General features: G+C 39.7%; 1 protein-coding gene and 1 pseudogene across 2 annotated transcripts; both read left to right on the forward strand.

Moving 5' to 3' along the window:
* The first annotated feature begins 685 nt into the window (after positions 1-685).
* Positions 686-21,390, forward strand: PTGES3 (prostaglandin E synthase 3). Of its 2 annotated transcripts, XM_059184904.1 has the most exons (8): positions 699-1,721; positions 15,084-15,197; positions 15,346-15,415; positions 15,923-16,021; positions 16,741-16,830; positions 18,878-18,940; positions 19,709-19,733; positions 20,225-21,390. In XM_059184904.1, exons 1-8 carry the CDS (start codon positions 874-876, stop codon positions 20,242-20,244), a joined length of 1,329 nt encoding a protein of 442 aa, XP_059040887.1. In that variant the 5' UTR covers positions 699-873; the 3' UTR covers positions 20,245-21,390. The 2 variants fall into 2 exon arrangements, with proteins under 2 accessions (XP_059040888.1, XP_059040887.1); XM_059184905.1 differs by lacking the exon at positions 18,878-18,940 and having other exon boundaries at positions 686-1,721.
* Positions 19,916-20,066, forward strand: LOC131840094 (U1 spliceosomal RNA; annotated as a pseudogene).
* Positions 21,391-21,866: the final 476 nt, after the last annotated feature.

The following is a 21,866-nucleotide window of genomic DNA, read 5'->3' on the forward strand; positions in this document are numbered from 1 at the left end:
ATCTAAGATTTTAGGGAGACCAAAAATAAAGTTAGGATAAGGTTGCAGGTTAACAAAACTGGTTAGCGTTCTACACAGCAATAAAACGGTGACTTTGGGGTTAGCTTTTTTTATCATTCAGAGATTTTGAGCTCTAAACATATTACAAACAGCAAAGTCAAACATAGGTACCTTTTCCTAGAGAACAATCCTTGGGGAGGCAGGTTAAACCATGTCCCAGTATGAACTGAAAGGTCATCCCTCCACTCCTTGCTTTATTTCCATGTTTAATTTTTCTTAACAGGGCCTGTCCTTATCCAGTCAATATCGACCTCTCATTTTATGCTCCTATTGCTTTCTGTATTTCCGTTATAGCACTCTATCTTGACTTGTGTATTTCGTTTTCTTCAACAGGCAGTGGGCTCCTTAAAAACATAGTATTTGAAAGGTGGGATTTAACACCCCTTTCAAACGAAGATTTGAGCTCAGTATCCAATGTCTGTAGTTCCTAATACCTGCCGTGGTCAGACCACTAGGTCCTTAATGTTAATATTTAGCCAACACTCTGCAAAATGAGAACACTTCAGCTTCCTTTGTGTTCCAACTAGCGGCGCCCTGGTGTATTTGTCCCTCACTCCACTGTTAAGCGGCCTTCTAGAGTAGTCAGTACTGTTTTCATTCTCTTGGTTACTATTCTTCATTAGAGCCCAACCAAGTCCAAGGGACAAAGCGGCAGTTCCAGAGATAATGGTTGAAAACAGCTGGGGAAACTTCTCCAACAGATGCGTGTCCTGGTCTCTCCATCCTCATAAACCTGGACTCTCCACTTAAATAACCTCCCTGTCCCACCTACAGCAGTAATTATCTCAAAGCAGGACCAAACGCCCGCCCCAAATGGCAAACATTCCTCCTCAAAGACCTCAAATTTCCGCTGCTTGTGGAGAGGGTCTCCAACCTTCAGAACAATGGCCGGATGCAGCCAGGCCCTCGATTCTGAAGTTAGCCTTTTTCCGCAAACTTATCACCAGCACAGGCGTTTCTCATGTTTTTGCGGGAGAATGTTTCCTCAGTAGACTGGTTTACTCCCTCAAGAGCAACCAAGCCGTTTCACTTTTCAAGCCTCCCTCCCGACTCTACGTCCATCCGCCTCAGCCTCCTTCCTGGGGCAACACAGCCGTTTCTCCGGGAGACGGCCCGACGCGCGTGGCCAGACGGTTAGACGACCAACGGTTTCTAACGCGAGCGGGGAGCGCGGGAGGAGAGGCGGGAACGAGTCAGACCGGAGGGAGCCGACGCAGGGCGGGGCCAGCGTCGGGAAGGATCGCGAAGGAGCTGGGAGGCCCCGCCCTTTCCGTAGATATCTCTAGAAAACCGCGCAGGAGCCCGAAAACAAAGAGTGCGCACGCGCGGCGGCAGGGCCCGGGCATTTTGCTGCGTCACCAGCCGCCGCCCGGCCTCACCACCCCTCGCTCGCTCGCTCGCTCGCACGCACGCACGTTCATTCTCCGTCCTCGCGCCCCTTTTCCTACACTTTCCTCTTCTCCCCGACCGGAGGAGCCGCTCTTTCCGCGCAGTGCATTCTGGGGACCCAGGTCGAGCCCGCCGTCGCCTGAGGGAAGCGAGAAGAGGCCGCGACCGGGAAGAAAACGCCGAGTCGCCACCGGAGAAGAGTCGACTGCCCAGCAGCTGCCGCCGGAGAGGCCCGCCCACCCGCTCGCCCGTCCCCCTGCCCCGTTCACGATGTGAGTGCGACACCCGGCCGAGGGAAGGTCGTCCCGGAGGGAGGCCGAGGCCGCGCAGGGGGCTGCCGGGAAGCTGCCCTCTCCCCTCCCCCGCTTGCGGCCCCTTCGGCTTTCTCCCTCCGGTGGCGGCAGTCGTTCTTTCTTGTGGGAGGTTCAGTATCCTTGTTCCGGTTACCGTTGGCGGGTGGAGGACATTTTTCCTCCAATGTCTTCTTTCCCCACCTCGGAACCGTCCCTCGGCTTCCCCGCGGCAGAAATCCCACTTTTCCTCATTTCCCAGACCGGGTTACTCCAACTCCGTAACTTAGCCTTAGGCCTTCCTCTCCTGTGAGGGTTTTTTTTTTTTTTTTTTTTTTTTTTTGGCCATGCGGGCGCCCTGGAGGCGTGGACCCTCTTGGATAGCCACTTTTGGCTTTTTGGGTGGTCTGATTCTACCGATTCGTGGTGTTGGGACCAGGCCCTGGGCCAAGTTCACCTGTGGTGGGTACTCCCAAAGGCTGGTGGTTCTCCTCGTAGAGGACCACGCGGCCTTGTACGCCGTGAGCGACAGGTACTGCTAGGCAACTGCAGGGAGGTCGTACCGTCACCATCTCTACGGGGTCGTGATTTCTTGAGTATGGGTCTTTCCAGGTCTCCTAACGCCAGTTTTGATGGGTTACCCAAACTGAACCATGCCCCTGGCCGCGGGGAGTTAGTATTGAGCAGGTAACACGTGTCGAGTCGAAAGATACTTGGGACATTTTCTGTTTTACATTGAACTTTAGGTGAGGTTTCATTACCCTTTTTTTTTTCTCATTACGCTTTTTTAATGAAGGGTGAAACAGGTACGTAGTTGCCTTGTCTTTGAAAGCTTAAATTTGTTGACGCTGACGTGACAGGTTTTTGGGTATTTTTGTTTAACAATTTTAGTTGATCTTGGTAAACTAAAAAACGTAGTGATTTTTTTAAACGAATAGAAGTCTGGCATTCCCACCTCCATTATATCCCTCAGGAAAAGTTCTGTTCTTCTAGATGTGAGAACTGTTGGTTTTATAGGTTTTTTTTTTGGATACTAACTGCTTCCTCAAAGTTACATAGGGAGACTAAGTGAAGGGTAACAATTTCAATTCTTCTGAAAAGTAACATACTCTCAAAGGTTCGCTTAATAAAATAATGATACTGTTGGTGAGTGTACTGGGTTAGACGTCTAAATGGATAAGTTTTGGATACAATACAGCTAGTTGATGATGGAGAGCAAACCTCAAGAACACAGGAATACTGTATAAAAGGGATATATTAGAATTTTTGAAGGATCCGACGCCCCCGTGGTATCTAACAAAACACTTTAGTCTATATAAGGTAGCTTTTTCTTTTCTTTTTGAAATCCCTATTCCAAATAATGTAGCAGAATTGTCAGTTTTAAAATGCCTTTTGTACTTTGAAACTCCATGAGGAGAAAATAAATTCTTTGAGAAGCTACCAACTGTTAATAGAGTAATGTAGCCAAACAAAATAATCTTTGCCTTAAGAATTACCAAGCTTGACTTGAAAGACACTTTGGGGAGGTCACATGAAATAAAGAGATAAGATGAAAAGCATAATAATCAATATTCCAAAAAGCAATTCTAACTTAGAAGAATGCTATGAAGTGGGGCGCCTGGGTCGCTCAGTGGGTTAAGCCTCTGCTTTGGGCTCAGGTCATGATCTCAGGGTCCTGGGATCCAGCCCTGCATTGGGCTCTCTGCTCAGCAGGGAGCCTGCTTCCGCCCTCTCTCTGCCCACCTGTGATCTTTCTCTCTGTCAAATAAATAAAATCTTTTAAAAAATAAAAAAGAATGCTATGAAGTGTGTGTTTAGAAGAGGCCAGATAAATCCCTTCTTACAAATAAATGCCATCTTGCAAATTATTTAGGGGATCTTCTTGAACTAATGACTTGAATTCAGGTTTACAAGATAAATATTATGAAGCGGTTATTTGAATTGAAAAAAACCTTGAGTGGGTCATCCAGTCCCCGGAAGAATCTGGCAAAATAGGGTTCATTTTGTGGATGTTTGCTATTAATTTTTTTTAAATTTGTTTAAGTAATCTTTATCCCCAGCATGGGGCTCCGACTCATAAGTTGGAGATGAAGAGTTGCATGCTCTTCCAACTGAGCCTGCTATAAAACTTACTTTAAGGTGGAGAGAGTATTCATATTTGGATATTTTAAGGGTTTTACAGTGTGTTTTTCCTCATTTGGATGTTCTTCAGTAGAGGTGTTCTAGATACGTTTCTTTGAATCAGGTTTTTAAAGTTTTATCTAATAGTTTGCATAAAAACTCAATCTCTCACCCTTTTTAGAGAAGGGTAGGATTTTAGGACCTCTCCTGGGGGGGTGCTAGTTTGCCTTTTTTGTTTGTTTATTGTTTTTTTAATCTATTGTAGTTAGTTCTGATTCTGATTTTAAGGAAAAGTTTTCTTTTTCGTTTGTACTTCTATTTTTAAGTTTCTGTTGGCTTTTTGTTTTTAGTAATCTCTACACCCAGTGTGGGGCTTGAACTCATGACCTGAAGATCAAGAGTCCCATGCTCTTCTGACTGAGCCAGCCAGGAGCCCCTGTTTTATTTAATTTTAAGCTATTTGAAGTTATTCTTTGGGTTGTGTTGTACTTGAGTTAATAAACTCTCCAGAAACGTACTCTATCTGTGATAGTGGTTGAAATCTTTTTGCCATCACTCGGTTTTGTAGAATTGAGTCCCCAAAATATAATTGGTCTTTAGTCTCCAAAATAAATTCTAATAGTGAGCATATGGCATATGGTTGATTTTTGTAGGTTAAGGAAGGATAACTGCTGATGGCTTTGTTAAGTGTTGATTTCTTAACCATTGTAACCTGACAACTGGATTTTCTTCTTTTTCTCTGTGTTTAGTTTAGTTAGGCTTTAACTAGAAAGCAGTTGAAACTGGAAGTGACAAATCAGTTCAGTGCAGGCAAGTGTATACTGTTAAATAAGATGCCCATGTTTAATTGTGGTTTTTTGTTTCCAAAGGGGGTCTTAGGTGGTAGTGATTGTCGCTTTTCAGGAAAAAAATACCCTTGCAATGTGGACTGTTTAGAATCAGTATAGCTCTTAAATTCTTAAAATATCTGAGTTGCTAAATTGGAAGTTATTGAATCTAGTGTATTTTGCTACAGAAATACAATATGTGTTGTAGTAAACTTTTTATTATCTACTGTGTAGATTGGCAGTGATAGATCTTAAATTTGAGGCTCACTACTTTGCTTCCCTAGGTCACCTTTGAACTTTCGGTTTTTCAGGAAGATACCAGTTACTTTAACCTTGAGCAGCAGTATGTCCTCCCCTATATTGTATTCCAAAGCTATAATGTGCTGTTGTACATTTTCTGTACAGTAGTTGATCCTTACAGGTTGTCACTCTGTATTGCTAAAAAGTGTTTGTCACGGCCCTTTCCAGCTCAGCATTTTAATTATCTTTGTGTACTGAAAGGATCTAAGTTACAGAGAGGTATTCTGAAAATTTTTTGTATGTATTTATGTTCCAAGATCTAGTTCTTTAACACAATGCTAGTTAGTATAAGGAAATGTCCTATAGCATTAGAACTCAGGATTTCTGACAGAGGGCTTATTTTTTCCACTTTACAAAAAGGAATAATTTTTGAGGTGATCCTCTTATTTCCAAGGAAATAAATAAGTTTCTGTAGTTCCGTTTTATTATCTAATCAGGCTGTTTCTTTTAAAACCTATGCCTCTTCTTGACATATGGTAATGGAGCCCAGAGGCTGAAATTTGCTTGTAATGGAGCCAGTAAGACATTAACCTTGTTTGAGTCTTGTTTGTATGAAGAAAGGTTACTGTATCTGCTTTGGAGATGTTTACAAGGATATATACCAAAGGAGGGAATATAGGAAGGTTAGAGTTGCTTGAAAGAAAGGCTCTTAAGTTTTGGGAGAAATACTATCTTTAAGAACAGCTTTCACTTTGATGTTTTAGAGTAGGAATTACCAAATAAAGGAACTGACACACAGGTTCACGAATGTTCTTGGTTTGCCCCTTTTGGTCTTAGTAGGTTGTGTTTTGTTTTTGTTTTTGTGGTGATGTTGGCCAAAAGGAGTAACGTAGCAGCTCTGTTTATTATGTAGTTGGGTCCAAAAACTTAACTAATTCATCCAGACAGCCTTCAGCCTTTGAAAAGTTAATTGACAAAGGTTGAAAGAAAAATGTCATTTCTTTTATAACCACAGTTACCGATGGACTATGTATACCCTTTGGGCATTGTAACTTCTTACATCTTTAATTCAGATTGAGTACACCTATCTCAATTTCTCTTTGCCACTGATTTTTTTTTTAATGCTACCCCACCCTTTTTTAAAAAAATCAAAACAGCCACCAAAAATCTATCTTCACAAAAATGAAGGTAAATGAAGGTAGTTCAAAACTGAACTACCTGCTGTCTTTTTTTTTTTTTTTTTTTTTTTTTTTTAAGATTTTAGTTAACTTGAGAGCGAGCACAAGCAGGAGGGAGTGGGGAGAGGGAAAAGCAGACTCCCTGCTGAGCAGGGAGTCAGATGCTGCAGGACTCAATCCCAGGACCCTAGGATCATAACCTGAGCTGAAAGCAAATGCTTTATCAACTGAGCCACCCAGGCGCCCCACCACCTGGTGTCTGGACTGAGGTTGAGTATCACTAAATTTTTCTCAAATCTAAAATACCTGCAGTAACCAAGTTTCTCGTGGTTCCCTGATGCACCTTAGCACATAATTTGGAAGGCACTGGACTAGCATGTGTATTCAGATCCCCTTTCCAGAAAATTTTACATGGCAGTACAACTGAGCTACAGTGATCTGAAAGTATGAGAAGCATATCTTGGGATTTGTTTGAGGAAATAATATGTGTATATAAGAGAGTGGTTTTAGACATTTGTATACCGGGCTTTTGATGAAGGAAAAACTACTCAGTCTATGAACCTAGAACTACTTTTTCCCTTTTTCTTATATTTTTTAAAATTATTATTATTTTTTAAAGATTTTATTTATTTGACAGAGATCACAAGCAGGCAGAGAGGCAGGCAGAGAGCGAGAGGAGGAAGCAGGCTTCCTGTTGAGCAGAGAGCCTGATGTCGGGCTTCATCCCAGGACCCTGGGATCATGACCCGAACCGAAGGCAGAGGCTTTAACCCACTGAGCCATCCTGGTGCCCCCTTTTTCCCTTTTTATACGAGAATTTCATGTTTCCATATCATTCCTCACTTAGTACAAACTTAAAAAGATTTACCTGTGTCTTAATTCCCTTCTACAAATGATAAGACTATTGGACAAACTTTTAAAAAATCAGTAATTCTGAATTTTATAGCCTCTTACTGCTGGTGTTTTCTTTTTTCTTTCTTTCTTTTTTTTTTTTTTTTTTTTTTTAAGATTTTTATTTATTTGACACAGAGCACAAGTAGGGAGAGAGGCAGGCGGAGAAAGAGGGGGAAGCAGACTCCCTGCTGAGCAGAAAGCCCTACATGGGGCTCGATCACAGGACCCCAAGACCACGACCCAAGTGGAAGGCAGAGGCCCAACCCACTGAGCCACCCAGGCACTCTGATTTTTTCTTGGTTTTAATGAGTTTTCTTCTATAATCCTTCTTGATGTTTAAAGGTATTCTGAGATGTATAAAAGATTAGTGAATCTAGTCTTTAAGAAGCTTCCTACTAAATAGAAATGTGTTTGTTCCTAAACCTAGAATAGATTTACTCCATTATTAAGCTTTAATAAAAAGTTAGTCTCCTGGGGCGCCTGGGTGGCTCAGTGGGTTAAAGCCGCTGCCTTCAGCTCAGGTCGTGATCCCAGGGTCCTGGGATCAAGCCCCACATCAGGCTCTCTGCTCAGCAGGGAGCCTGCTTCCTCCTCTCTCTTCCTGCCTCTCTGCCTACTTGTGATCTCTCTCTGTCAAATAAATAAAATATTTTTTAAAAAAGTTAGTCTCCTAATTTCTATTGTTTTATCTTAGAATTCAAAATGATCCTTTAATTCTGGCAAGTAATCATGCTCTATTAAGAAAAAACTTACAAGGAAACGGTCATTATACAGTTGACCCTTGAATAACACTGGTTTGAACTGTGTGGGTCCACTTGGGCAGAATTTATTCCCGTAAATACAGTACTGTATATGTACTTAAGATTTTATTTATTTTCGAGAGAGCGTACAAGCAGGTGGGAGGGGAAGGGCAGAGGGAGTGGGATAAGCAGACTCCCTGCTGAGCAGGGAGCCAAATGCAGAGTTCGATTCCAGCACCCTGGGATTATGACCTGAACCAAAGGCAGACAGCCAACTGAGCCACCCATCCACCTGCCCCCTCCTTTTATTTTAAGTAGGCTCCATGTCCATCATGGAGCACAATGTGGGGCTTGAACTCAGAGCCCTGAGATCAAGATCTGAGCCAAAATAGAGTCTGATGCTTAACTTTCTTTTTTTTTTTTTTTTTTTAAAGATTTATTTATTTATTTATTTGACAGAGAGAAATCACAAGTAGGCAGAGAGGCAGGCAGAGAGAGAGAGAGGAGGAAGCAGGCTCCCTGCTGAGCAGAGAGCCCGATGCGGGACTCGATCCCAGGACCCTGAGATCATGACCTGAGCCGAAGGCAGCGGCTTAACCACTGAGCCACCCAGGCGCCCTGATGCTTAACTTTCTGAGCCACCCAGGCAACCCATAATTTTTTTTTTCCCCCTTAGGACTCTCGTTATCATTGTCTTCTCTTTTGTTTTATTATAAGAATACAATTTATAACAAATAATATACGAAGTATGTGTTAGTCTACTGTTTACATTATCAGTGAGGCTCTGGTCAACAGTAGGCTATTAAAGTTTCAGGGGAGGGGGCGCCTGGGTGGCTCAGTGGGTTAAGCCGCTGCCTTCGGCTCAGGTCATGATCTTAGGGTCTTGGGATCGAGTCCCGCATCGGGCTCTCTGCTCAGCGGAGAGCCTGCTTCCTCCTCTCTCTCTCTCTCTCTCTCTCTCTCTCTCTCTGCCTGCCTCTCTGCCTACTTGTAATCTCTGTCTGTCAAATAAAATAAATAAAATCTTTAAAAAAAAAGTTTCAGGGGAGTCATAAGTTACACTTGGATTTTCAACTTTGTAGGGGGTTGGCGCCCCTAACTCACATGTTGTTCAAAGCTCAGCTGTACTGATAACCATAGCATGTTACCTTTTTTGTTTTTTCTCTTGAGAATGTTATCTTGGTTTGTATTACCGATTTACACATTAAGAAAGATAAACTGTAGTTAGTAATGGATCTAATCCCTTTATCCCATATTTTCTGGAAGATTTTTGGACTAAATTTTATCTAACTGGAATGGAAGCTTTGTTGTTGACTGCTCTATCCCCAGAACAATTCCTAGCCCCATGTTTAATAAATATTGTTTATTGAATAACACTCAAACTCTAATGTTCAGTTGCTAGGCTTGGCTACCTGAGGTGCTTGATAGTAAAGATTGAGCCCAAGAGGGGTTTTTTACTATTAGTCCCAAATTCTGTGTATCACATTTCAGCCAAATCCTGCTATATCTCCTGTAGAAAGTAGATCAGTGGTCAGTAGTTGAAAGGTAGTTGATGAAAGCCATCTTAGAAATTAACCTGATCTTATATTTTGTTAATTTGAGGTTTTGCTGTATTTTGGGAAATCTGAAAAAGAAGTACTGCCAGATCCATATATACCTTCAAAGTACATTTGACTTGTTTGTGAGTCCTTTATTTTGGGAATAGTTTTGTTGGTTATGTTTTAGATAGACTGATCCTGTCCTTATAAGAAGTTGGGGATGTAGTCGGAAAAGGATGTGACTCTTGATCTCAAGAGTCCAGGAGTTTGAGCCCCACTTTCGGTGTAGAGATTACTTTAAAAAAATAATAGAACTTATAAAATTTTAAGGAAGTTAGTTTTTTCAGTCAAAATTAACACTTATTTTTGCTTTTTTCCTGTTTAATTTTTGAATGAGGCCATGAGTTAAAGATAAAACATATTTTAAAATGTTTGCCTATTTTATCATAAAGATTTATCGTTAATATTCATGTGTCAGCACTTTTCTTTTTCTTTCTTTCTTTTTTTTTTTTTTTTTTTTAAGATTTTATTTATTCATTTGATAGAGATCACAAGTAGGCAGAGAGAGAGGAGGAAGCAGGCTCCCTGCCGAGCAGCTAGCCCGATGCGGGACTCGATCCCAGGAGGCCGAGATCATGACCTGAGCCGAAGGCAGTGGCCCAACCCACTGAGCCACCCAGGCACCCAGTGTCAGCACTTTTCAATGCCTTTAATACTTCTACAAAAGTAGGGCTTTTTTTTTTTTTTTTTAATGATCATTACTGCTATTTTCTCCAGTACATTTGTCTATATCAAAGAGCTCCTTCTCTTCTCCTTCTTTTTTTTCCTTTTCTTTTTTCACATTTTATTTATTTGACAGCACAAGCAGGGGTAGCAGCAGGGAGAGAGAGGCTCCCTGCTCCCAGGACCCTGGGATCATGACTTGAGCCGGAGGCAGATGCTTAACCAGCTGAGCCACCAGGTTTCTCCTGTACATCCATTTTTTTTAAAGTGAAGGGTGTTTGTAGTTTTCTGCATATCGAAATTAAAACTCACCAGAATGGGGCCCTTGGTGGCTCACTGGGTTAAAGCCTCTGCTTTCGGCTCAGGTCATGATCCTAGGGTCCTGGGTTCGGGCCACATCGGGCTCTCTGCTCAGCGGGGAGCCTGCTTTCCTTCCTCTCTCTCTGCCTACTTGTGATCTCTGTATGTCAAATTAAAAAACAAAAAAAAAAATTCACCAGATTCGGCTGCCTGGGTGGCTCTGTCATAAAGCATTCGGCTCAGGTCCTAATCCTGGGATCAAGCCCCACATCAGGCTTTCTGCTTGGTGGAAGCCTGTTTCTCCCTCTCCGACTCTCCCTGCTTGTGTTCCCTCTCTTGCTGTTGTCTCTCTCAAGTAAGTAAAGTCTTTAAAAAAAAAAAAAAGTCACAGATTCTAGATTATTAAAGATGGTATTTGGGAACAAATAATGGTTTCCATTTTGTCTTTTTAAGACTAAGAAGTTTATTTATTTTAAAGTTTTTTTTATTTATTCATTTGATAGAGAGTGAATACAAGTGGCAGGCATGGGAGAGGGAGAAACAGGCTTCCCATTGAGCAGAGATCCCCATGTGGGGCTCAGTCCTAATGTGGGGCTCGATCCCAGGATCATGACCTGAGCCGAAGGCAGATGCTCAATGATTGAGCCACCCAGGTGCCCCTACTTATTTATTTGTTCATTCATTTATTTGATAGAGACACAACAAGAGAGGGAACACAAACAGGGAATGATAGAGGGAGAAGCAAGCTTCCTGCTAAGCAGGGAGCCCAATGTGGAGCTCATCCCAGGACCCCAGGATATTGACCAGTGGCGAAGGCAGATGCTCAAAGACTGAGCTACCCAGGCGTCCCGAGACAAACTAAGAAGTTTTAGTCAAAACTAAAGAAAATTTTAGGTTCTGCAAAATTCAGTTTCTTGAACTGCCCTGGCCCTAATGTTGAGCTTGGAAGCGCTTGTGGAAGAGCACAGAATGTCCCACTGCGGGGGTGGAGGGGGGCAGATTGTCTGTTTTATTTTGTTTTAAGTAATGGATTATTGGCATAGCCTGTGTAGAGGTAAAAGAGAAGTATTCATTTATATCTGTAGGTATTTACTGTTAATGTGAACTGATTGACTTGCACAGTGGTTATGAATTTTGCCAATGTTAGTATAAGGCTAGAAATAAATCCAATATAATTAAGAGCTAGAGGTGCGCCTGGGTGGCTGGGGCTCTGCTCAGCGGGGAGGCTGCTTCCCTCTCTCTCTATGCCTACTTCTCTGCCTACTTGTGATCTCTCTCTCTGTCAAATAAAGAAAAAATTTAAGAGCTAGAGTTAAAGCTAAACCTGCTCCTCTTTTGGTTAATAGAAAAAAGAAATGTTGTGATCCTCATAGAAGACAAGTGGGATTCCAAACAGTTGAGTTGTCTTCCAGAGGACTGAATATATGAGTTTATTACTGGTTTAGGGTTAAGTATAGTGTGTCATCTCTTGTATTTTTGATGGTTTAGATTAGGATTGCCTTATAAACATTGAGCTTTACAAGCCAGAGGAGATATCTCTGCCCCCACATGCTTGCTTTTAGAACTCTTTAAAAATATAAAAACCAGGGGCGCCTGGGTGGCTCAGTGGATTAAGCCGCTGCCTTCGGCTCGGGTCATGATCTCAGGGTCCTGGGATTGAGTCCCGCATCCGGCTTTCTGCTCAGCAGGGAGCCTGCTTCCCTCTCTCTCTCTGCCTGCCTCTCTGTCTACTGTGATCTCTGTCTGTCAAATAAATAAAATCTTAAAATATATATATATATATAAACCATTTTTTGGTTCCTGCACCAACCCCTGTTTTGGATCATTTAATATTGTTATTTGGAAAGTGGTTGGATTCATTTGCTAGAGCTGCCATAACAAAGTACCAGAGATGGGGTGACTTGAATGGTAGAAATTTATTTCCTCACAATTCTGGAGGATGTATTCTGAGATCAAGCTGTCAGTCGAGTTGGTTTCTTCTGAGGCCTTTCTCCTTGGCTTGTAGGTGGTGCTCTCCTGTGTGTTCACAGGGTCTTCCTTCTGTGTCCTAGTCTTTTGTAAGGACACCAGTCATGTTGAATTATGGCCCACCCTAAGACTTAGTGTTTTTTGTTTTTTAAGATTTTATTTATTCATTTGAGAGGGAGAGCACAAGCAGGGGGGGAGATAGAGAGAGAGGGAGAAGTAGACTTTCCACTGAGCAGGGAGCCTGACGTGGGACCCTATAGCAGGATCCTGGGATCATGACCTGAACCGTAGGCAGACGCTTAACTGACTGAGCCACCCAGGTATTTGCTAAGACTTCGTTTAATTTAGGGTGCCTGGGTGGCTCAGTGGGTTAAGCCTCTGCCTTCGGCTCAGGTCATGATCTCAGGGTCCTACGACTGAGCTCCACATTGTGCTTTCTCCTCAGCAGGGAGCCTGCTTCCCCCTCTCTCTACCTGCTGCCTCTGCCTACTTGTGATCTCTCTCTTTCCCTGTCAATAAATAAATAAAATCTTAAAAAAAAAAAAGACTTCATTTTAAAGATCCTCTGTTCAGGGGCGACTGGGTGGCTCAGTGGGTTACAGCCTCTGACTTTGGCTTGGGTCACGATCCCAGGGTCCTGGGATAGAGCCCTGCGTCGGGGTCTCTGCTCAGTGGAGAACCTGCTTCCCCTCTCCCCTCTGCCTGCCTCTCTACCTATTTGTGATTTCTGTCTGTCAGACAAATAAATCAAAAAGATTATTTATTTATTCGACAGAGAGAGAGAGAGAGAGAAATCACAAGTAGGCCGAGCAACAGGCAGAGGGAAGCAGGCTCCCTGCTGAGCAGAGAGCCTGATGGGGGGGCTTGATCCCAGGACCCTGAGATCATGACCCGAGCCAAAAGCAGAGGCTTAACCCACTGAGCCACGTAGGTGCCCCAATAAACAAAATCTTAAAAAAAAAAAAAAAAAATCCTCTTTTCAAAAACAGCCTCATTCTGAAGTCTGGGAGATTTAGGAGTTCAACATGAATTTGTGGGGGATACAGTTCAGCCCATACCAGTGATCTGACTCTAGATAACATAACGTGATTTGAGGAAAGGGAAAAAAAATTCTGTGGTTCCGGGGCTCTCTGCTCAGCAGGGAGCCTGCTTCCTCCTCTCTCTCTCTGCCTGCCTCTCTGCCTACTTGTGACCTCTGTCAAATAACTAAATAAATAAAATCTTTAAAAAAAAAAAGAATTTTCTTATTCTATTTTTACATAATCTCTTCAGCCAACATAGGACTCAAACCTGCAACTCCAAGATCAAGAGATGCATGCTGTACTGACTGAGCCAGCCAGGCACCCCACAGAGGACAGTTTTAAAGAAACCGGGCATTTGGGTGGCTCAGTTGGTTTAAGCATCCAATTCTTTTTTTTTTTTTTTAATTGATTTATTTGACAGAGACCAACACAGCGAGAGAGGGGACACAAGCAGGGGAGCAGCAGAGGGAGAAGCAGGCTTCCTGCCGACTTGGGAGGGAGCCCGATGTGGGGCTTGGTCCCAGGACCCTGGGACCATGACCTGAGCCGAAGGCAGACGCTTAATGACTGAGCCACCCAGACGCCCCTAAGCGTCCAACTCTTGATTTAAAAAAAAAAAAAAAATACTGTATTTACCATGTACATATACAGTCTTTATCAACTATATTTGACTACATTTGCATCAAACAGTTTTTAATATTCTAAAACATAATTTTAATGGATGGGTAGAGCTCTAGGCAACTTACACCATTGAGGAAGACAGGTATGTTGCAGGAAACAGGAACAGAAGAGTAATAAAGAAAAAGCAAATAGTCCAGGCTTTTTCTAGTACAGTATCTATCAGATATATGTGTAGATAGAGTAGAAGATAAGGCTGTAAAAAAAGCTTAATTCTTTAATGTCATTATTTAGAGTTGTAAAAGTTTGTTAGGAAAATTGGTTTTAAAAAAATGGTTGCTTGATACAATCAGAAATAAGCTATAGATGAGAACTTTTTAAAAAACACTATCAGTTCGGGGCGCCTGAGTGGCTCAGTGGGTTAAAGCCTCTGCCTTCGGCTCAGGTCATGATCCCAGGGTCCTGGGATCGAGCCCCACATCGGGCTGTCTGCTCAGCAGAGAGCCTGCTTCCTCCTATCTCTCTCTCTCTCTCTGCCTGCCTCTCTGCCTACTTGTGATCTCTGTCTGTCAAATAAATAAAAAAAAAAATATTTAAAAAAAAAAACACTATCAGTTCTACCATCATCTCCCTTACTAGGATTGTAAGTAAAAATGTTTAATACTGCATTTCAGTTGATAGTGGATTAGTTCTGTATGATATCTTAATTCTATGAAGTTTACATTTAGGAGCAAGTCTAAGGGAGTGGCAAATAAATTTTGATAGGGCTTCCTAATGGTTAACCCTGTTGAGCATTGTTTCATTTTTTTGTTTGTTTCATTTTTTAGATTCTTTCCTTTTGTGAAATCAGTATCACTTTGTTGTTTTAACTTTGAATGCAGCTGTTACTAAAGATGTATTTGAAATTACAATAAACTGCCTCAAGGTGCATCTGGGTGGCTCAGTCAACTCAGGTCTTGATCTTAGGATTGTGAGTTAAAGCCCTGCATTGGGCTCCCTGCTGCTCGCGGAGCCTACTTTAGTTATTATAATAATAACAATAATAATAATAAACAATTGCCTCAAAATACTCCTTGTTTGAGTGGGAGTATACTTACATGCCAAACTTTGGATGTTATATAAATATTCAGTTAATGAATTCCAGGTTAACTTGGTCTAATTTTATCTCTCTGTAGGCAGCCTGCTTCTGCAAAGTGGTACGATCGAAGGGACTACGTCTTCATTGAATTTTGTGTTGAAGACAGTAAAGATGTTAATGTAAATTTTGAAAAATCCAAACTTACGTTCAGGTAAATCACCATTTTACACCATTGAGTAAAAAGCTTGTTAGACAACTGACTGACTTTGGCTTGCTTGTTTTGTGTTTTCACTGAAGTTATTACTAATCTTTATCTCTCTGAAGATAAAGGCTCATTTTTTTTTTTTTTTTTTACACAGTTGTCTTGGAGGAAGTGATAATTTTAAACATTTAAATGAAATTGATCTTTTTCACTGTATTGATCCAAATGTAAGTAGTCTTGATGCTTTAATCCCAATTTAAATCTTAGGAAATGGACATACATCAAGTACTCTTTTTAGCAGTAAGCAGTAATTGTTTTTCTTAACAGTTCAGAAGCTAACTAGGCGTATTTATATTTTTGCAATATTTCCTGCTTAGAACTCCTTTTCTGCATACTCTTTTTGTTCTTGCTATCACTGTTTGGACTTGAGGCAGTATTCTTGAGGCCTGTTTTAATCTAACTTTATAGAATCTTAAATTACTCTATGATTATATTGTATTTAGTGAAATTTTTTAAGGTTTTATTTTATTCACCTGTGCAGGGAGGGGTAAGTTTCTTGCAATTTGGGTAGCTAATGAAATTTTTAGTACTCTAGGGGATGTTTCTTTAAGTTTAGAGAAAATGTAGGGAGAGAAGTTAGAAAAGAGAGTTGAGGAATGACAAGTGGCTTTCTATTCTATAGTGATATTGGAGAGAGAAATGGTGTGATAGTGCTTTTGTTTGTTTGTTTTTAGGATTCCAAGCATAAAAGAACGGACAGATCAATTTTATGTTGTTTACGAAAAGGCGAGTCTGGCCAGTCATGGCCACGGTTAACAAAAGAAAGGGCAAAGGTATGTTTCTTTTCTTTTTTGGGGAGGGAAAGTTTAACATTTTTATTTTAAGTAATAAAAGAGACATTTGTTTGGCATGAGGAATATAATATTTCTGTTTCATAGTTAAGTGTTGTATGTTTTTTTCCTTCTTTGGGTTTTAGTAGTTACAACTTAAACCAAAGGTGGTCAGAATAAAGTCAGTCACTAGTTGTTACAGTATCTCTTGCTGAATTGAAGAGGCAGATTTTTCTTAGAAGGGTTTATAAGTTCTGTGGGAGCATATTTTGGTGCTACAAAAAAAAAAAGTCAGTTGTATCTGAGAATAGTTCCTAGCAATGAATTTTGTTTGTTTTTTAAGTAGGCTCCATGCCCATTGTGGAGCCTGATGCGGGGCTTGAACTCAAAACTGTGTGAGATCAAGACCTGAGCCAAAATCAAGAGTCAGAGGCTTAACTAAAACTAGCCACTCAGGTGCCCCTGTTTTTGGTTTTGTGTGGGCTTTTTTGTTTGTTTTTTTGTTTGTTTGTTTTAAAGTAGGATTTTCAACAACTGTGAAAGGAGCTTTGTGAAAGTATTTTGCTGCATTTGACCTCATTCTGATTTTTCTATTCTTTCTCCATATGTTAATTGCATGTCTCACTAGTATGAACCCACAGTTTCAAAAATACAGTTTTAAGGTATATAGCTCTAGGTTTAAGTTAACTTAATCATAGGATTATGTTTGTATTGATCTATAGCTTAATTGGCTTAGTGTGGACTTCAATAATTGGAAAGACTGGGAAGATGATTCAGATGAAGACATGTCTAATTTTGATCGTTTCTCTGAGGTAAGTTCTTTATAAATGCATTTTGCCACCTCAGTACATTTCTTCGTGAACCTAATTTGGTTTTAAAGCTCCTATTGATATTTAAGGCTTGAATGATTTTACTTCAGAGGTCATTCTGAGAAAAACAGATAAGATCTTAATAGTGGTCATTTAATCCTGATGTTTAACATTCTTTTATAATTTTTAAAAGAGTTAGTGGTAAGTACTAAAGTTGATGTATACAGACAAAAAATTTTGTTAGTGCAGTTTATCTAGTGTGGTGGGTGTTGTTGGTTTGTTTTGTATCTAATTCTTACTCTAGCATTGAGACTGATTTTTTTTTTTTTTTTAGCAACATGGATAAGTTTGCATTTTAGAGCCATGTAATATGAATATAAACCTTTAAACATAAAAATGGGTAGTGAGGTATGCAAGATGAGTGGTGTGTGAGGTGGTTCTAGTTTGCAAAATCAAGGAAAGGATTTAAGTAGGTATTTTTCCAAGATGTCCTCCAAAATACATATAGCTATGGCCAAAGAGAAAAATTCATTGATCTCCCTTTAGATATTATGAGGTAAATGTACAGCAGTAAAGCTGATTTTAAAAAGGATATTAGATTGTAAGTTGAAGATGAAATCCATTTCATGGCAATTTGAAATTTTAATTGACTGGATTTTGTTTATATTTCTTCTTTGAAAACTAATAGCTAAAAAGTAGGAGTCCTACATGCAACTGCTTATTCAGCATCTCCTCACATGGTTGTGGCACCTTGATTTCAAATTAGAAAGGGGGATAGGAAGATGGTTTTCAACTATGCTATCCCTACTCCTGTTCCTACTCCTTACCTGTAGTAATTGGTCCCAGCTGTGCATGACAGAGCTTAACACTGTCTCTTTCACTGTCTCTGTCCAGGATAGCATTAACAGCTATCTTTTGTTCTGTTTTTCTGTTTTTACCTCCTTAATAGCTCTTGAGTGTATTCAGTTCGTTCTGTCTCTATTGCCATTGTATCCTCAACAGCTAGCATTTTGCTTGGCACATTTTGAGCATTTTTTCCTGCTCAAGGAAACTTAACCGAAGTGTTAACAGTTCTGTACGGAAACTCTTTCCTAGTTATTCATATTATTCGATACTGGGTTGCCCAGAACTTTTATACTGAGCAGAGTTATGGTTAGCTACTTTTTAAAGGCTTCTTCTAACCCTAAAGTGAAAATAAGCATAGATTCTGGAAGTTTTAAAATTTTTTTATAAAGTTACATGTGGTTATGTGAGTATTTAAAATTGTAAAAAAAATTTACAAACAGTTGTAGCTTGGGGACATAAGCCCCTTCCCATCTGTTAATAGTTTAGTTTGGTTATTCGTATCTTTTTAAGTAATAATATCACTTGCTTTATAATCAGGAACTAAAGATAGGAAATTCGTACTTCATGTAAGTATGTTTTTTTGTTAGTCCCAATGTGTTGTGAGTATACAGGAGTATTTGTATATACAAATGTTACTCCTCTCCTTAGTATATACCTTTTATTTCAAGAATTACATATATTTTCTGTTTATAACACATTACTTATTCCTCTTTAGTTTTTGATTTAGTATTCGGGCCTTTTTATACAGCCTAATCATCCTGAAGGTCTTTATTTTAAATGATTTATTGGTTCTTCGCAATATTTAAAACTAATAAGAATACCATAATACATGTGCCACCTAGCTTAAGATACAAAGCTTTACAACTACAGATGAAGCCCATTCTTTTCTTTAGGCACCAGAGGTAGATACTGTTCAGGATTTCAGTATTTAATTTCTACATCCTACATAAATATCTTGCTGGATACGTTTTAACAACTTCACTTTTCTTCAATGAGAACTTAGTTTTCCTACAAGTTGTCAGGATTTTATGTGATTACCTCAATAATCTACCTTTTCAGAAAGGAAGGTGCTTAACATTTGTTTTGCTTCTTTTATTGGTGGAAATCTATGACAGGCTTAAGGTTTATTCTGGAGCTTGCAACCTAATAACTAGGGCTTAATTTATAACATCATTTTTAAAACTAATTTTTACACTTCAAATAGATGATGAACAACATGGGTGGTGATGAGGATGTAGATTTACCAGAAGTAGATGGAGCAGATGATGTAAGTCTATAAATTCTTTTCTCTGTTTACTTAAATAGTAAGAAACAAATGTATTTATAGGTTGTTTCATATAGATTCAGGATTGCTTTTTTTTTTTTTTTTTTTTTTTGCCACTTCTTGTTTTTTTTGTTTTTCTCTAAGAAATACAGGGAAAAGAAATTTTTGAAATGTGCTCATTTTTTGAAGGATAGGTATCTGCTAGGGAACAGGTGTCCCATGATTAGTTTGACTAAGTTAAACAGGTTTTGCAGCAGGATTGGTCAGAAACCATAAAGATGGATGTTGCAAATCTGTAAGGATAAACTGGATCACTTCTCTCAACATTCCCTCGGCTGGCTAACATCTTCAAGAAAGTTGCTCAGTACAGTTTGAAAAATTCTTAGACAATTCATCAGCTAGGATTGGAATTCATTGTCTTATGTCAGTCCAGTGGTTTTCACAGCAAGCCGTTTTCCTCTTCCATTGAATGCCAAAAGAGAAGAGAAACCATTTTATGCCAAGTTTCAGTCTGGTTGATAGGAAGGGATTTAAAGGATGAGCACCTATCAGAAGGCACACAACTTACAGGAAAGTAGATCCTCAGCTGTATGTCTCTTCATCTTAAGTAAACTTGTTCTTAAGTCCAGTGATTAAATTAATAAGCTTGATACAATCACATATCTTTGCTACTTTAATAAAAGTACAGTGCCTCAGCTTTTTAAGGCAAACTGTTAGTTAGCAGAGTAATGTTTAATCAACTTGGTAATTCTTAAAATTCTTCTTCTGCAGGATTCACAAGACAGTGATGATGAAAGTAAGTATCTTTGTAAAAAAGATGTTTACGCTGTGGTATTTCACATCAAAGACCACAAACTCTCAAAATAGAGATGTTAACTTCTTTACAGTTCTTGGAAGAAAAATTATTTCTTCATGGTCTCTAATAAGATCTCCAAAGCAGAAATTTGAATGATTCAAAATTTACATTAAAAAAGACAAATACTTAATCTGGCAGGGGTTAAGGTGGTTTTTCCAGGGCGAGACTTACCCTTTGCACTCCGGATGTGCTGACCCCTGCGATTTCCCCAAATGTGGGAAACTCACCTGCATGATTTGTGGTAGTCGAGAACTGCATTTGCGCTTTCCCCTGTTTAAAAGAAGGGGGGGGGGGGGGACAATTCTCTAGGAAACTATTTAACTCTGTTGTTGACCCTTTCTTTTTTTTTTTTTTTTTTTTTTTTTTTAAATAAAACTTTGAAGTTGATTGTTTCCTTGTATTTCATTGCTAATCTTTTTAAAATCTTTCAGAAATGCCAGATCTGGAGTAAAGAATGTTGTCGTCATCGGATTTTGAGAAAAGAAAAGTAACTTCTCTGCAAGATTTCATAATTGAGAGAATTCCTGAGTCGATAGCTCTAAAGGCAGATGCTGTATTTGCCTCCTTTAACCCATTTTTCAACCTGTTTGTTTTTTTAAAGGCTTCACTAAGGGTTGATACGTACCATTGTATGGGGCAGTTTTAAGTCAGCTAAGGCAATAACCTTATGCATGAACTTTTCCCAAACTTCCATGATGCTGTTGAGGTCCTAGGCAATTGACACAGCAGTTGTGATAAATAAAAACATTTCACCTCAGTCTCCTTTACTTCATAACATAGATACTGACATGATAGGAAGCTCTGGGCTTAGAAGAAAGAGAACTAAATTTTAGATTTTAGAAAATGGACTCAAAAGTGGCTGATGAAACAAATTGGTTGATACCTTAATCTTGGTAACTTGTCCTCTGGTATATCCTCCAGGATTATTCCACTAAAGTTTTTATTTTTCAAAGAATTTACTTCACATTATTGTAAGTAATCACTTGTCAGTGTTCCAGATGTATCTTAGCTAAAATTAGTGAATGCCCTAACTTAGATGGTTTTGAAGCCTGTACATTTGGTATTGTTTGACCCTTAAACTTTTACATCTCTTAGCATGGAGGACGAAGAAAGGCTGTACATTGTTGCTTGAGAGTCTGTACATTTAGACCAAATTGTATTTACACTGTCAGTATGGCAAATGAGTGGAAAAAAAAAATGTTAATACACTATTGGATTTTTTTATTTCTTTTTTTGACTCAGCTTGTCCCAGGCTGAAAACCTCAATTTATGTCCATGACAGTGGGGATTTTTTTTTTTTTTTTTAAATGTCTACATTCTTTCTAATAAACTGTTGGAAGACTTTTTTGGCTGTCCTTTTAAGTGTCTGGTTTACTGTAATTTCATGTATTACCATTTACTGGAATGGAGTTTTTTATTTTTACTTGAGGAAGAATTTGGGAATATTCCTCTGGGGGAAAAAAGGCTTGCTGTAATGTCAGGAAACCTTTTAAAAGTGGATCTGTAATAGCAAATTGTAGATGCACTTTGCAGCGGTTGGAAAAGAAAGTGTTGTGATTTGATTGAAATAAAACTAAATGTGTTGTCCTCCTGTAAATCTTTGAGCTTCTGCATTTTGGCAGTTTTTATTCCCCTTAACTTCTCTGTATTTGTTATAGCATAGAAATGGTTCCTTTTTCAGTATTTCCTTATGTCTGACATTAAGGATATGTGTTACAGGCAGTATTAAGGGCTGGGGATATAAAGACAGTCCTTCAGGTACTTGCTGTGCGCAGGGAGTCACAGGCTAGGTACAGGAGACGAATACTGAACAAAAACTTGAGAGATGGGGAAGTATGCCGTAATAGGTTTGCATAGGGCATTATGGTGATTTAGAAGGAAAACACAACCTTTTTCCCTTCCCTTGTTAAGTATATGACTCTCCAGAGTGATACTCAAAACCATTTTCTTGAAATGCTACAAATAGAAAATCTACTTTCCAGGTGGCCTGGGCATAACACTTGGTATTCAACTCTGTTTTATTATGTACAGAAGTATAACATGGCTTCTGGTTCTCTTAAGGAATGCATTTTT

The sequence above is a fragment of the Mustela lutreola genome, chromosome 8, assembly GCF_030435805.1.
Source record: "Mustela lutreola isolate mMusLut2 chromosome 8, mMusLut2.pri, whole genome shotgun sequence".
Taxonomy (NCBI): domain Eukaryota; kingdom Metazoa; phylum Chordata; class Mammalia; order Carnivora; family Mustelidae; genus Mustela; species Mustela lutreola.

Bases quoted from the DNA above. Each gene is read 5' to 3' on its own strand.
- PTGES3 (XM_059184904.1), top strand. From the start codon at position 874: ATGGCAAACATTCCTCCTCAAAGACCTCAAATTTCCGCTGCTTGTGGA. The intron at 1,722-15,083 runs GTGAGTGCGACA...ATCTCTCTGTAG, and splicing joins CCCCCTGCCCCGTTCACGAT to GCAGCCTGCTTCTGCAAAGT. The intron at 15,416-15,922 runs GTAAGTAGTCTT...GTTTGTTTTTAG, and splicing joins TTCACTGTATTGATCCAAAT to GATTCCAAGCATAAAAGAAC.